This window comes from Odontesthes bonariensis, chromosome 19, assembly GCF_027942865.1.
Source record: "Odontesthes bonariensis isolate fOdoBon6 chromosome 19, fOdoBon6.hap1, whole genome shotgun sequence".
Taxonomy (NCBI): Eukaryota; Metazoa; Chordata; class Actinopteri; order Atheriniformes; family Atherinopsidae; genus Odontesthes; species Odontesthes bonariensis.
Genome location: NC_134524.1, coordinates 21513304 through 21529481, shown reverse-complemented (window position 1 = coordinate 21529481; position 16178 = coordinate 21513304). Strand labels below are relative to the sequence as shown.

Here is a 16178-nt window from a genome sequence, read left to right as displayed (position 1 = left end):
GTCAGTGTGTTTTTGTCTTTTCCGAGTAACAACCCTGTTGCATTTTAATGGGTATGTTGATGAGTCACTGATAAGAAGAGGCTTATTTATTTTGTGTTTGTTATATATGTGTGTGTGTGTGTGTGTGTGTGTGCGTGTGTGTGTGTGCGTGTGTGTGTGTGTACTTTTGCATGTATGGGGACTGAGTTAAATTTCAAGTTTTGTTTGCGAGGACATTTGTTGAATGTGAGGACCTTTTCCACATGAGGCGTAATAAAAGCCATTGTGACAGCAGCCAATGGTTAGTTCAGCTTCGGCATTTGGCTGTCGGTGTTTTTTTTTCTTGAAATTGAACTTCACCCGCAAAGTGAAGGACAGTAAGCCGCTTATGTGATAGCAACTTCTCAGTCACGAAGTATTCTCACTGTAAAGTACATTTAAATTATTTTAATAAGACTCCATACTCAAATTTGTGATCATAAACTCAGAGACATTTTTTTTTTTTGCAACACTTCTGCCCCCTGCTGGCCGTTAGAAAGAAAGCTTTAAAGGTTTTACATGTTTTAGGGTCACTTAGTGTGATTCTGACACACCATCAAAGAAGCCAATAAATGGACTAAATCTACTGTAATGAAGACTTTGTTTGGCCTCATATGAAGGGAACACATAGTTGTCGAGCTAAATGTATGAGGATGTGGGAATACATTGAGTCATTTAGACTCTTGACAAAGACGTTAAAACAAACACTGTGTGTGTCATCAACATGTTACACTCTTTCAAATGAAGTCCGTCAGTCTTACCCTTCTGTGTGTGTTTCCCTACCGTCTAAGTGTTTCAGTGAACACACTGACAGAGTAAAAACTCTCCTATGATTCTCTGGAAGGCTATTACTCTTGTGTTAGTAAGTAGCTGCGTGCGCTTGCGGTTGGTTGTTGTATGAGTCAGAATCTCCATCATTAAGCTTTTTACTGTCTCTGAAGGTCAATTTTCTTAATGTAGTAATTGATAGGCCTCTCTCACACACACACACACACACACACACACACACACGGGCAGGGCGGTTGCTCATTGGCAGTTTATTGTTCCTTCCTTCCACCCTCACTCTTTCCTTCCTGTTTTCTCACCTCTCTCTTCATTCGGTTTCAGTTTTCTTTTATTTCTTGTGCTTCTCCCCTCTTTTTCCCCACTCTAGTTTCCCCCCTGCTCCTCATTCCTCCTTTTCTCTTTCTTTCCCTCCCCTCCGATTCTGCCTAGTCATTCTGCAGCACAGCGGCCTCAGACAGTCAGCGTCAGAACAGCACAGACTGGGATGAAAAGGAAAAGCTCAGCAGTCCTTCGTCTTATCTTTCCATTCCTCTCTCACTCCTCCTCCTCACCTGCTCACACTCTTTCATCTCCTTGCCTCCTCCTCTTCCTACGCACAAACCTCATTCCTCTATCCTTCAGTTTCCTCCGCACTTTTGTTCTTTCATCTTTTACTCCTCTGTTTTCTCTCTCGTCTCACATCCTCTCACTCCATCTTTCTCATCCTGCTTCTCAGTTCATTGGGTCCATTTCTTTCTTTTTTTTCAGACAGGAAGAGTGGCTAAAGAACAAACGAAAGGGAGTTAGCGACCGTAGAAAGAGAGGAAAGTTTGTACATAAAGGAAGGGAGAAAGAAGGAGCATGGAAAAAAGAGGGAAGGTGGATGAGAGAGAAAGAGCCACACTTAGAGGAGAAACAGAAAATGGAAAGGGCAAAAAATGTTGTATCTGAAGAGAGGAGAGGAGGGAAATTGAAAGGCGCAAGCACATTACTTTAATCTGGGCATTATGTAATAAGTTATTATTTTAAATGTTTCATTTTAATCACATTCAGGTTAAACTTCATAACACAGCTGCCTAGAGAACCAGCCACACAAACATGTGTACTGTATGGCAGATTTAAGATTCGGGAGGAAATGGAACACCATTTGTTTCCAACAAAAGTCAACTTGAGCCAAGACTTTGGTGGAAGCAGGTTGGAATGTACTGATTGCACTGGCAGATTTCAGATTTTCTGGAGAAAATGCTCAGAGTAAAACGTGAAGACACATCGCGTCACGAGAACAGCATCCTGTGAACACTGCCCTCCATTAACTGTGCCTGCCAGCCACTTACAGTTTATGCTAGCACTGTTGTTACTTGTTCAGCCTTTTTGTTTTCTAAAGTGTTTGAAACAAAGATTGAGCTGGTAAAGAAGAGCAAAAATAAGTGGAAAGTTAATCCCACTGCCTTGAAATGAGATAATCCGCATGAACTAGAATTTCTAATTGCCAAGTTTGTTTCAGAGCATTATTATCTTCTTTCTTTTTAAATGCATTTGCAGAGCTTTGCTTGCAAGTACTTTTTTTTCCCCCAGTAGGCTGTGAGTTTAATCTCTGCTCCAAAGTCTATGTAAACTCAAACGCATGTAAATGTGGCTCTTAGGCCACTGCAGAGCTTCGTTAATCTCCCGTTGATCACATTAGTCTGGTTATTAGTTGTAATTAACATGTTTGCAAGCACGTTGACGTGTGGAAAGGAAGACTCATTTCCAAATCCGGTTGACTTGAAAGGATGAGGAGAAAGAATGCGCATGGTCCGAAGGCACTGAGTTGGCCGAAAAGAAAAAAAGAACCGATTCTGAGAGCTTGAGGTCTCTTTGAAGATGTGTCTGAATGAAAGTTGCATTCGCTGTTGGTTTCTGTGGATTATCCGAGTAGCTGCAGGGATGGAAGCTTAGGAAGGAATGATCAAACGGCAAGCAGGCAGGAGGGTACCCCGACTGCAAAGTTACACAAACACTCTCGGACACAGAGGGATTAACATCCAGTCACCCTTCATTTTTATCTTTCTGGGTTTTTTTAGTGTCTTTGCAGTCTGTGGAATGTAAGGGGCGCCACAATGAAAAAAGAATAATGAAGAAGATGGAAGAGCAAATATTAAGGAGAACCATTGGACAAATAAATATGGGAAATAAAGATGAACAAAAAGAATAAATGATGGTGGAAGTATAACCTTTTTTTTGTAATTTAATTAATTAATTCAGACTTTTTACCATTGTCCTATTGATATTTTTCCATTGCTTTTGCCATTTTGAATTTGTTTTTGTCATTTCTGAATAACTTTTGGCTTTTTTTTTGGCTTTTTTCCCTCCTTTCCCTATTATGTTCAGTATTTCCTGAGTGCTCCATTATGTGACATTTTGGATTTTTTTCCATCTTGAAATTGCTTTAGCCATTTACCTGGTGCGTGTGCTACTCTTAAAAAGTCAAATGCAGTTTGCAGATGTTAATCTTCAACCTGGAACCTTTAACTTCCTCATCAGAGAAGCTAACAGCTGGACTATGTGTGCCTCTAAATCATTTGGCTGAATGTTAAATCAATGCATGCGAGAATCCATTTTGTCCTTTGGCAAGTATTTGGAAACATGGGCAATGGGAAGCAACACCATATTACACAATACTTTCAAAGTGTGACACTGGTACTGGAGGAGCAGGTTACACGGTTTTGTGTTCACACAGTATAATTGCAGCAGCATAAGACTACAAGCACCAGCCACTTTATTAGGTACACCTGTTCAATTGCTTGTTAACACAAATGGCTAATCAGCCAATCGCATGGCCGCAACTCAATGCATTTAGGCATGTAGAGGTGGTCAAGTCAACTTGCTGAAGTTCAAACCGAGCATCAGAATGAACGTAGCATGGTTGTCTGTGCCAGACGGGCTGGTCTGAGTATTTCAGAAACTGCTGAGCTACTGGGATTTTCACGCACAGGGAATGGTCTGAAAAAGAGAAAATATCCAGTGAGCAGCAGTTGGGTGGACAAAAAGGCCTTGTTGATGTGAGGGGTCAGAGGAGAATGGGCAGACTGGTTCGAGATGAAAGGAAGGCAACAGTAACTCAAATAAGCACTGACAATGAGTTCACTGTACTCCAATGGCCTCCCCAGTCACCAGATCTCAATCCAATAGAGCACCTTCTGGATGTGGTGGAACGGGAGATTCGCATCATAGGCAAGGCAAGGCAATTTTATTTGTAGAGCACAATTCCTACACAAGGCAATTCAAAGTGCTTCACAGCTACATAAAATCACAAGAAGGCAATAAAATCATTCCAAAAAAAAACATAAAAAATAATCATTCATTCATTCATTTAAAAGTGGAGAGTGCAGATAAAATACTTCCAGGTGTCATATGCACAGCTAAATAGAACTGTTTTCAGCCTGGATTTAAACATGGTCAGAGTTGAGGCCTGTCTCACATCTTCTGGAAGACTGTTCCAGATTTTAGGAGCATAAAACTGAAACGCAGCCTCACCTTGTTTAGTCCTGACTCTGGGAACCAGCAGGAGACCCCTCCCTGAGGTTCTCAGAGCCCGAGTTGGTTCATATGGCTCGAACATGTCAGAGATGTACTTTGGTGCTAGACCACGAGGAGACTTGTACACAAGCAGAGCTGTTTTAAAGTCTATTCTCTGAGCGACAGGAAGCCAGTGCAGAGACCTGAGCACTGGACTAATATGGTCGTATTTCCTGGTTCTAGTCAGGACTCGAGCAGCAGCGTTCTGGATGTACTGCAGCTGTCTTACAGCCCGTTTAGAGAGCCCAGTGAGCAGGCCATTACAGTAGTCTAACCTGCTGGAGACAAACGCATGGATCAGTCTCTCTAAGTCTGGTTTAGACACTATTCCTTTGATTCTGGCAATGTTTTTTAGGTGGTAAAAAGCTGCTGATGTTACAGATTTAATCTGGCTGTTAAAGTTCAGGTCTGAGTCCAATATTACCCCGAGATTTCTGAATTGATTATTAGGTTTTAGAGAGAGAGTCTCAAGGTGACTGATGACACTTTCTCTTTGTTTCTGTGGGCCACAGACAATGATTTCAGTTTTTTCTGAGTTTAGCTGGAGGAAATTGTTTTGCATCCACACACTGATAGACGTGCAGCCGACAAATCTGCAGCAACTGCGGGATGCTATCATGTCAGTATGGACCAAAATCTCTGAGGAATGTTTCCAACACCTTGTTGAAAGCATGCCACGAAGAATTACGGCAGTTCTGAAGGCAAAAGGGGGTCCAACCTTTTGCTAGCAAGGTGTACCTGACAAAGTGGCCGGTGAGCGCACGTTGTGTCCTGCAGTCCATGCTGCCAAGATCTGGACAAAAGAAAGAGGAATCCGTGTCTACGAGGATTTATATCTTAGCCCCGGTTAGATGATTAGCTAGAAGGAATGGGCTAGTGTTTAGTTTTAGTGACTCGGACTTTAGAGGTTGCAGGTTCAACACCAGTCTGTGGCAATTATCCCATTATCCCAGTGGCATGGTTTAACCTTATCGTATGCTCGAATGAAGCACACTAATGTGAATGCGTGTGAGTATGCGTAGCGTGTGTATTTTGCCATCTGGTAGATCCTTAATAGCTTTGCCTTAAATCGGTCACACGGTTAAGTGACTAACACACATGCACGCTGTAGTTTTCTGTTATCTCTTCCCCTGGAATGCACGCAAACCGCAACACTGGTAGTCGGCTGTTATTGATGCAGCAGCTTGATTCGTGTGTGTTATGTGTGCGTCACATCCCTGCTAAGCTGATGCAACGAGCTCCAAGACTAATCTGCCCCTGTCGTCCTATTATCACCTTCCTGGAGCCTGCATTCATATCTGTGTTTGTGTCAAAGTGCAGACGCTACCATCTATTAATCTGTTTGCATGTGTAGTGTTTTTATGGAGACTTGCAAGCTCACACACACACATATATATGTATATAAATACATATATATATATATATATATATATATATCTATATCTATATGTAGATATAGATATATATAGATGGGAATAACAAATTCCCACACTACACATAAAGAGAACTCGGTAGAGTTACCACAAATATATAGATATATATATATATATATATATATATATATATATATATATATATGTTATATATTTGTTATATATATATTATATGTTTTTTTATATATATATATATATATATATATTAAGAACCAGAGTGGTAACTCTAACGAGTTCTCTTTATGTGTAGTGTTTTTATGTTTTTATGGAGACTTACAAGCTCACACACACTCATATATGTATAGAAATACATATAGATATCTATATCTATATGCAGATATAGATATATATAGATGGGAATTTGTTATAATATATATATAAATATGTATATATATTTGTAGATATAGATATATATAACAAATTCCCATCTATATATATCTATATCTACATGGGATATATACATATATCTATATCTACAAATATATTAAGAACCAGAGTGGTAACTCTACCAAGTCCTTTTTATCTAATTTTGAAACTTGTCTACAAGTGCAAATTATTTATGTACTTTATGTAAATCTACAAAACACTGTCCGGCTTTCTGTTTTTTTTCTCTCGAGTCGTTTCGTCAAATCGTGGCCAGAATTTGTTGGTCCTTCAACAGCCGTGGTCTGATTAGATCAGCTCGGTTAATGTCATCCGAGAGCACTAACAAGCCATTACGCCGCCGCCTCCCTTCAATTCCCCCAAAATTCCGACTTAATTCATGACGGTTAACTTAGCAGCTCTGCATCCAGAGGGCAGCGGGCCGAGCCCTAAATGTGGGATTTAGCTGCTAATCCGCTGCTACTTGAAGGCATGGAACAGCTGTTTCAGAGGAAATTATGGAGACAAATGCGACAAAGTATAGACAGTATGGGATTCGTCTCATTTTCACTGCTTATCAAGTTGTTCACTGTTTGATTTTTATGTAAGACTTTTGTTTTGCTTCCAGTCTCCCTGCAGGATATCAACATGAGAAAGGCCTTTAAGAGCAGCACAATACAGGACCAGCAGGTAGTGTCCAGGACTTCTGTGCCCAACCCGGTTGTGGAGATGTACCACCGCTGCGACAAGCCTCCACCGCTCAACATTCTCAGCCCCTACAGGTCAGCGACAATTCCAGTCCGTCTGCTGTTGGAAATGTCCCTCTCTGATTGGGATTAACCTTTGTTTTTTTGTTTCTTCTTCTTCTTTGGTCAACCGTCTCCTCCCGGGCAGGGACGACAAGAAAGACGCGCTGAAGTTCTACACCGACCCCTCCTACTTCTTCAACCTGTGGAAGGAGAAGATGCTGCAGGCCACCGAGGACAAGCGCAAGGAGAAGAGGCGACAGAAGGTCTGTGTCTGCCCCCTGCCGTGTGCTGGTGGAGCGTGTGACGGTGTATTTGTGGCCGCTAACAGATGGGTTGGTGCGTGCATGCGTGCGTGTGCAACTGCAGAAGACGGCGTGACAGAAAAGCAAAAGAAACTCATCCTTGCTTTGATTTGCCGATATGTTTTCTCCCGCCCAGTTCGTGTCATTTTTATGCTGCTATTTCAGTTGATGCATTCCTATTTTTTTTTTTACTTGGCTCGCCATTTAGCTTCGCTTTGTTGTGCATTTTGGTTGTTTCATACAGCAGCAGTCGGGGAGGATCGTTGCTAAACGACAAAGATGCGATCAAAGGAGAATTGCGGCTTTTAAAAAAAAACACTTAATGCAAGTTCATCGCCGCGGCGAAACGGGACCATCGAGGTGATGTTGGCATATTCAGAGATGTCACTTTCACATGGTGAACGCTCTGGTATGTTTGTTTGTTGTTGTAGGTGGTCTGATGGTCACAGCAGGGCAAGCAATGACCGTCATAATCTCTGAGTCATGTGATTATGTTGTAATCTTCTATGGAACATTTGCTACTTTGAAGAAGTCAGAACGTGTGCTATGAAGAACAGCGTCGGTGCAATGTATTCAATCGGTTTGATTTAGTAGTTTCGTATTCAGTGGCCTAATGTTTGGTTTTCTTTCACCATTATCAAATGTGCAGTTTGGACACTGAACACACTTATCTGCAAGTCATTTAAACCTTACACCTCAGAGATGGGACCAAGTCACACATGTGCAAGTCTCAAGTAAGTCCCAAGTAATTTTTTCTTGGTCAAGTCAAAGTCAAGTCACCTTATTATTGCAATTTTACCTGCAGAATCTGATCTTAATAAAAGTGAAAAGACAAATATATAAGTAACTGTCAGTAAACATCATTGGCCAATGTGTCCAACCTGTCCACCCCGTATCATATCAAGCTAACGTTAGCTAACCACCAACTAGGCTATCAGGATAATATTAGCTAATTTGACAAGCACTTACTGGTCAGAATGGATCTTCAAATGACGAACAAAGTTCGAAGTTATGCTAGATGCTTAACACTCAAGTCATTCAAGTCATCGTGTCTCAAGTCAAGTGCCGAGTCTTTAACTTCCAAGTCCGAGTCGAGTCCTCAAGTCTTTTATTTTTTGTCAAGTCACAAGTCATCAAAACAGCGACTCGAGTCGACTTGAGTCCAAGTCACAGTGACTTGATTCCCCATCTCTGTTACACGTCATCCTGACTGAACGCGAGCGAGCGATTGATGAAAAAGTGATTAGAATGCGTACTTTTCATTCAGCCTGTCCTGACATGCAGCGAGTGATGTCGCTCCGTCCAGCGATCTCGCCGACCCCTTATAAAATCGCCCGCTCTGTCTCTATCTGGACGACAATTCGCGGCGGCGTCCCGTTCTCATTGGTTGATATGAACACGCTAACACAGCCACTCCATGGATCATCTATTGCTTCAGCTGTGCAGCAGCAGTGGAGAAGGACTGTTAGCATTTCTAGCCTCGGTTGACAACCTACTAGCACTTCTTTTTTCTTTTTTTTTTCTTTCAGCGGTGCGTCCTGCAGTACACGACCTGCCACCCGCTGTTGACTTAGCTGACACTGCAGTGTGCGGGGCGAAAGAAACTAGAACTCATCTGCTTCAAGGCTCGCTTGCCAAAGACGTATTTTATCCGTACTTCATTTCCGTTGGACTTCCTGGTGGGAAAAAAAAAAAAAGAAAAAAAAGTTTGCGCACAGGAGTCGCTATTTTTTATCGCCAGGGAAACCGGCCCGACCAGTCAGCTGAAGCCAAACGACAGACGCAGAGAACTGAATATTTCCGAGGTCACGTTCAGTCGCGTTTCCCTTTGATCCAAAGTCCACCGCATGTCTTCTCTGAGCAACTGCTGCTGTATGCGTTCGCTGCTCTTCGTCAGTGTTTCTGTTGAATTTAATGCTGCTCACGTGTTTTTCTGTTCCCGCCCTTTTACCTGGAATCTTTGCAGAATGAAAATACCCTTAGAGCCAACATCCTTTAAGTCGTCATTTGAGGTGGGGGGAAATAATAATGGGTTTGAATTCCAGAAGAAGCTGTTGGAGGCGGGCTTATCCATCACTTCCCTTTTTTTTCCCCTTAGGGCTTCCTCTGTCATGTTTTTAATTTACCTATAGCTGCCTGCTTTAGGGAGATACTCGGCCGCTCCCTCCCTCCTCTTCCTCTGCTCAGTCTAACGCACCAGCTTGTCTTTTTCCCATGTTTCCATAGGGCTGTCCGGCCCACCCTGACAGGCCCCACTCCAGACAGGCCCCACCCAGGAGCCCCCTGTCCATCTCTGTAAGAAAACCCCGACCCCTAACCTGCCCCATCCTGCCCCTCACTCCCCCAACCCCCACCCCCACCCCACACCCCCACCCCGCACACCACCAACACATAACACACTCATTTGTCGTAGAGGATGTAAGACACACGCATAGAGGAACACGGAGGGAAACACGGACATTTAAACACAAAAAGAGATTGAATTGATGATAAAAGACAAACTGAACACGCACACACCCCCTTCTGTTTGTGTTTGTGTGTGTTGTGTCACGTCAGCTTGCCACCCCATCCTCCCTCCATCCCTCCCCTGTGTTCGGTTTGGTTGCTGTTTTGTGTTCTCACCAGTTTTGGATCTGTCGCCCACCATGTGCCAGTGTCCGTGTCGCCCAGTACTGACCGGCTAATTCGTGTGTGTGTGTGTGGTTATACCCCACGGTGACATAAGCTGGTGATGGGGTCCAGTGTGTATTCCCTCTGCAGAAGGGAATATAATCAGTAGTCAATAATCAATGACCCACTTCCTCTCCTTGGCTGTCCGTCTGTGTCTCCTAGGAGCAGCAGAAGCAGGTCGAAGACCCGAGCCGAGAAGTGAAGAAGGTCAGTGATGATTTACTCGCCTAATTATTTCTCATCTTATGACAAATGGCTTGTCCTCCGGGGTGACACAGATGTAACGCTACATCGAAGCGATTGAGTGAGCTTCCACATATTCCCGCCAAAGTAATCGCATTCATTTGAGTTACCTTGGCAGGATTGGCAGCCTGCACACGGACATGAGCGGGTTGCAGCCTTTTTTTCCCGGTTTTTCATAATAAAAAACACATTTCAGGGATTTTCATTCACATAAGTTGTCGCCGGCAGCAGTGCCGGAATGTAGAAGAAAAGAAAAAATGAGAATGATAAGTCACCGCCTCTCTCTAAAGACTGAATGAACATAAAAAACGCTCCGGCATAAAACACTGACAGCACGGTAACCCACAGCAAAGCTATCAGGAGCTTTACAGCTTTGAAATGTGTAAAAAGCTTTTGTCTGTTTCGTTTCAGGTATTCGGAACGTTAGTAATTCTGTATGTTGAGCTTCAATAGTTCAAAATAACGATTAAATAAACAACTGCATTCTTCTTGATAAAAGTAAAGCAAATCCAGTTCCTTATGGGGACCTAAACATAAGAAGAGAAGATTATAAGCCAAGCTCAGAACATGAATCACAATGGTTACAACCTCTGATCTGACCGGAACATCTACGATCTTAGACATTTAGATTGGACTTTGTAAGTCCTTCATCAGTCGCTGTGGTATGTAGTTGTTCATGATGTCCAATCAGCTTGAGGGGAGTAAAGTTGTCTTTGTATTTTGTATTTTATCACTACTTTAGTCTTTTCTGGGTGCACAGTGGCACTTACATTTAGTCGCATATCAAATATTCAGTTAGTCGAGGAAGCTTTGAAATTTGTTCTTTACTAAACTGGCTTTAATTTGGGGGGGGGGGGGGGGGGGGGACTTACCGCTACATGTGTGATCAAGTTAGACGTTGAGTTTCTGAATACTGAAATGTCTGTTTGTTTTGGTTGACACAGAAGACACATATTGTAGCTGCTGTTTCGCACTTTTTGTAAGGTAAACATGCTTTCAGTATGAGGCTGATTGTTGACATTTTTCATCTATTTCTTTGTTTGTTTGCTCCGACTGTAAATTGTAAAGCTAACCCGTCCCGCCGCTGAGATTGAGTATGGTCACGTGACCAGACTGCACGGCTACGTTTGATTGGTGAAACACAGTCAGGTGGTAGAGCCTTTGGCGGAAGTCTCTCTCTCTGTCAAAATAAAACATTAAAATGAGGCGTACGCGGGGGGATAAAAATAATGAGGCGTAGAATACCAAAGAGGTAAGAAGAAAAGTAACCAGCTCATTGTAGCCTAATGTAGCGGAGTAAGAGGACAGTTTCTGCTGCACAAATCTACTCAAGTAAAGTATAGTATTTAAAACTACTCCTTGAAGTATAATGTTTTCAAAAACTTACTCAAGTAAATGTAACTCGTTACTACCCACCTCTGCACATTAGTAATCGGGGTTTTTTGTAGGGGTGGGTTGCTGCTTGGGGTGTTAATAGAACCAACAAAAAGCTGAGTGTGTCGAGCTTTTTATGGTGAAAAAAACCACCACGGTGAGACCTTCCTCTCTTATCTTTCCGCTGGTTTCATTCTTGAAGGTGCGTAAGGCTCGTAACAGGCGTCAGGAGTGGAACGTCCTGGCCTACGACAAGGAGTTCAGACCGGATGCCAAGCTCACCCCGTCTCCTTACCATGGCATGTCCTCTGAGGGCTCCCTGTCCCCTGATAGCAGGTACAGACCCACACACACACTCCTACCCACGGGGGCCTTTTCTGCGTTGGGAAGTTATAAAGTATTGCAGTTACACACATTTAATACGCTAACTGTAAACTATAGAGATTTAAGCTGCAGCAGACTGCTTCTGTTGTTCAAAGGTCTGTGCTGCCCTCTTCTGGAGAAAGTCATTCGTATTTTCTGTGGATTTTACAGTTTGACATCCTACTTCTGTAAGAATGAATAGGAACAAACTGTGGAGGAAAGTTTGTAGCAGCAAAGCCGGGGTACTGGAAATAATACAAAACAAGAACGTGTGGATGTCATATAAGTAGGACATCAGGTTGATTTTTAATTAGGGCTGGGCAACGATTAAAATTTTTAATCTAATTAATCACATGATTTCCCTGATTAATCACGATTAATCGCATTTGTACGCAAAATCCAAAAATGAATCAAAAGTAGTGTGTAGCTTTTAGCATTTAGTTTTATTTTAAATGTGCTGCCATATGAATGAAAGTGCCATAACATTTGTTGTGCAAACACACTTTTAACATCAGCATCTTTCTGTAGTTTTTATGTAGAAGCCTCGCTCCACTGTCTGTTTCCTTTAATGACTTGCTGCTATCAGTTGTGTGTTTTGCCTTTAAGTGATATTTTAGACTGGAACTACTACGCTGAGAAGACAATTCAACTTGGCAGTGTTCACAGATGACTTTGGTTCTGTCGACTCCGCCGTCTGGAAGAACTTTAAAATGAAAATGGCCGAGTAAAAGTTCCGTACCCTTCTCCATGTTTGGTGGATCCGCCGATTACTTTCTTTTCAGGTTCCGCAGCAGACAGCAACAGACTTTTACAAAATAAAAGCCTGTGAGCAACAGACTTTTACAAAATAAATAAATAATAAAACAGGGGTGGTCCGTGGTGTAGTGGGTTGAGCAGACGCCCCATGTACAGAGGCTATAGTCCTCGCTGCAGCTGGCCCTGGTTTGAGTTCCGCATCGGACGGCCCTGTGCTGCGTGTCATTCCCCCTCTCTCTGCCCCCTGCTTCCTGTCTCTCTGAACTTTCCTATCCATTAAAGACACAAAAGCCCCACATTTTTTTGTTTGTTTGTTTGTTTAAATAAAATGTAAAAAACTGCGTTAATGCGCAATAAAATATTTATCGGCGTTAAATAATTAACGAGTTAACGTGATAATAACGAGTTAACTCGCCCAGCCCTCTTTTTAATGTATTTATCTCCACAGTAAATATTCAGTGTTACTCTGCTCTGAACACACTCTTCAGCCTCACACCCGCTAACATTCTGTCCACCAGATCTATGGCGTCTGACTCCTACCCAGCCAGCCCCAACCATCCCTCCAACCAGGCCCCTATTGCCACCCACCCGGTGACCATCACGGCAGGGAACACCTCAGCGCCGCAGTCCAGACCCAGTCGCTGGATCGGGGCCTCAGGCCGGCCAACCAGCCCCCAGGAGCGGGTTCGGCGGCGGGGGCAGGGCGGCACGTGGCCTCTTTAGGCAGGACTCCATCCGGACACGGGGTCCAGGCTGGAGGAGATCCCACGGTTAACGGGCCGAGGCAACAGTCAGTTAAAGACTACCGGGCCGGACACGGGTAGGCTGGATAATTTAACATTTAGAAATGGCGTACAGATAATTTTAGGGGGTAGTTAACTGTGCCTGGCTCAGTTCGTGTTTTGTAAAAAAATGTTTCCATCCCTGTTTTGTCTCCACCTCCAGCAGCCAGCCCTCCACCATCCCAGAGTACTACATCCCTCCAGCCCCTCCTCCACCTCCCCCAACCATCCCCTCCGCGCAGACCGCCTTCGACTCTGCCACAGCCCCACCCTCCGCCGCCGCCCTCCGCTCTCCCCCCGACCTCCTCCGCCCTCTCCCGCCCCTACTCCCCCCTCCCCTCCTCCCCCGCCGGCCAACTACGTGCCCTCACCCGCCCACCCACCTTCGGGCGCACCCCCGGCTGCCCCTCCGCCCCCACCTCCCGGAGCGCCTGCGGGACACCTGGCCCACCCGTCCCCCTCACATGGCGCCGTGCTGCAGACGGCCGTGGACGCGGCATCCTCGGCGAGGAAGTCCACCATGCTGGGGATGATCCCGATGAGCGACGCACGCTCCGACCTGCTGGCCGCCATACGTAGAGGTAAGTGTGTGTGAGGGAAGGTTAACATGGTCAGAGACACCTAAACGCGGATTTTTCTACTTTTTATTACTTTTTCATCAATCCTTTTATGGTATTAAAAGCCACTCCCAAGAATCTTTACGCACACGAATAATCCAAGTTTCCAAATGGCACCAAAAACACCTACCCACCGTCCACTAAGGAAGAGGAAGTCAGCAGACATAACACTTGACAGTCTCCTTCCTTGCTCCCTTTCAGGTATCCAGCTGAGAAAAGTGCAGGAGCAGAGGGAGCAGGAGGCCAAGCGGGAGCCCGTCGGCAACGACGTGGCCACCATCCTCTCCCGTCGTATCGCGGTGGAGTACAGCGAGTCTGACGACGACTCCGAGCTCGACGAGAATGAGTGGTCTGACTGAAAGAAGAAGAAGAAGAAGGGGGAAAAATGAACGAGATGGAGATAGAGGGTGTGGTGGGTGGAGTTGAGAGAGAGGGTAAGGGGGAAGAGATTCGACACTGAGCTTAAAATGAAGGGATCTGGTCCATTTTAACTGGAAAGTTCACCGGAAATCAGTCATACATACATTCACGCACATAGTTGCCCGTTGCGGCCTCTTTGAAGACGGCGCAACAAGACGTTGCATGGTTGCCCCTGACGACATCTATTCTTGAAGTGAAACCCCAGAGGTTTTTTTGTGCTTCACCTCCCAGGGTGCATGACACAACAAACAAACCCTTTTCATTACCACAGCCTAACAACAAACACTGTGGAGCAAATGCGCCAAACTTCCCTCTTCCCACACATTCGAGTGGTAATTATTAGCAATATTACAGGCTCTGGAGCTGTAAGTAGGCGGGCCCCTAGCGAGTAAAGGGGGTAATGTGTTTACAAAACACATGGTATAGCACAAGAAAGGCTAATAATAGTGCAATTTTAACCTATCAGCCAAATGTTGGAAAAGAATTTGCGAAAACAAGTCAAGATAATCAGGGAAAACGACAGCTTATTAGCAGATTACTGTGCTTTTTCCCGGCTGTGCCTGTTTTTGAGACACGCACAACCGTCATTCAGCAGCGCCGACCTTTTGGGAGTTTGGTGGAACTGATCATGTGACCAACATAAGACAACAGAATCAACCGCAACGCTCTCTGCGTTGTGTCCTCTGGCTGCTGTGCATGCTTATCTAGCACGCTGGCTCACTGTAGCGGCACGGCCACCGTAAGCTAACGAAATGGTTCTTAAAGAGACTTGAAAAATTAGAGATAGATATCGAAACAGGCTTGAAAGCTTGAAATAATTCGATTATTTTCAAGTTTGAAGTCACCGGAGCTTATTCTGTCGGTAGCTCCATTTGAATATGAAGAATAAAGTCAGAAGTGTGTTTGCCAGAGTCAGTGGACACGAGGTAGAACAAGTGAGAAATCCTGTTAAAGCTTCTGGTAAGTGATTGGAGAGCCAAACTCCCAAAAGTCAGTGTCAGTTTAGATTGTGTTCTACTATATTTCTCCCATAGAGATAGTTTAATGAAACCGTGATGAAAGACCCCCCCCCCCCCCCCCCCCCCCCCCCGCCCACCCAGAATTAAGCTGGCTCGGGGGAAACATGCACCACCAGCCTTGTTGAGGTTTAGCTCGCCTCCATATCACCGCATCAACATCGAAGCAAGCCAATGAGCTTTTATGACATTAGTTTGTCCTTTTTTTTTTTTTTTCCCCTTCTTCCTTAAATGATTCTTTATATTTTGTAGTCATTCCTAACTCGAAGCTTCAACATTTCAGGCTGTGACTGTGTGCCGTGATCTTCTACAAGCGCTTTCGCACCTAACCGCAAACGACTGCCGCACTCATAAAGCTCATCATCCTGAGCCAGTGGCCAGAGTTCGCTCGCTCTCTGCGACCCTGGGTCAGCACTGCTCTCTGCAGAGGCTTTGTGAACTATAAATACATAAGTGTAAGAGACTTGCAACAGTAATATACAGTATATAATCTCTTATCTCTTTTCAGTTTAGGTTTGGCTAATCCTCGGTATGAATTGATTGGACTGTGGCGTTTTTATATGATGTGCTTTACCTTTTTTTTTTTTCTTTTTTTTAATGTGCTGCAGTGAGTTGTTCACTTTGCTTTTTGGATGTTTTTTTTTTTTGTTGTTTTTTAGTTTTTTTTTTAGGGGAAGTGCCGGATGAAGGAGGTCAAACTGTGTCAGAGGAGCCACAATCAAAAGATGAGCCCAACTTTTATTTTGGGA

At 44.0% G+C, this 16178-nt stretch overlaps 1 protein-coding gene across 1 annotated transcript in view; it reads left to right on the top strand.

The window, feature by feature from the left end:
* Positions 1–15478, top strand: part of LOC142369067 (actin-binding protein WASF3) — a 44044-nt gene extending 28566 nt beyond the window's left edge. Inside the window, 10 exon segments of the mRNA XM_075451305.1 lie at positions 6766–6919; positions 7032–7149; positions 9415–9483; positions 10021–10065; positions 11678–11811; positions 13113–13180; positions 13183–13414; positions 13540–13655; positions 13658–13957; positions 14195–15478. Of these exon segments, the coding sequence (XP_075307420.1) occupies positions 6766–6919; positions 7032–7149; positions 9415–9483; positions 10021–10065; positions 11678–11811; positions 13113–13180; positions 13183–13414; positions 13540–13655; positions 13658–13957; positions 14195–14352 (1394 nt within the window). The 3' untranslated portion in view covers positions 14353–15478.
* The last annotated feature ends 700 nt before the right edge of the window (positions 15479–16178 follow it).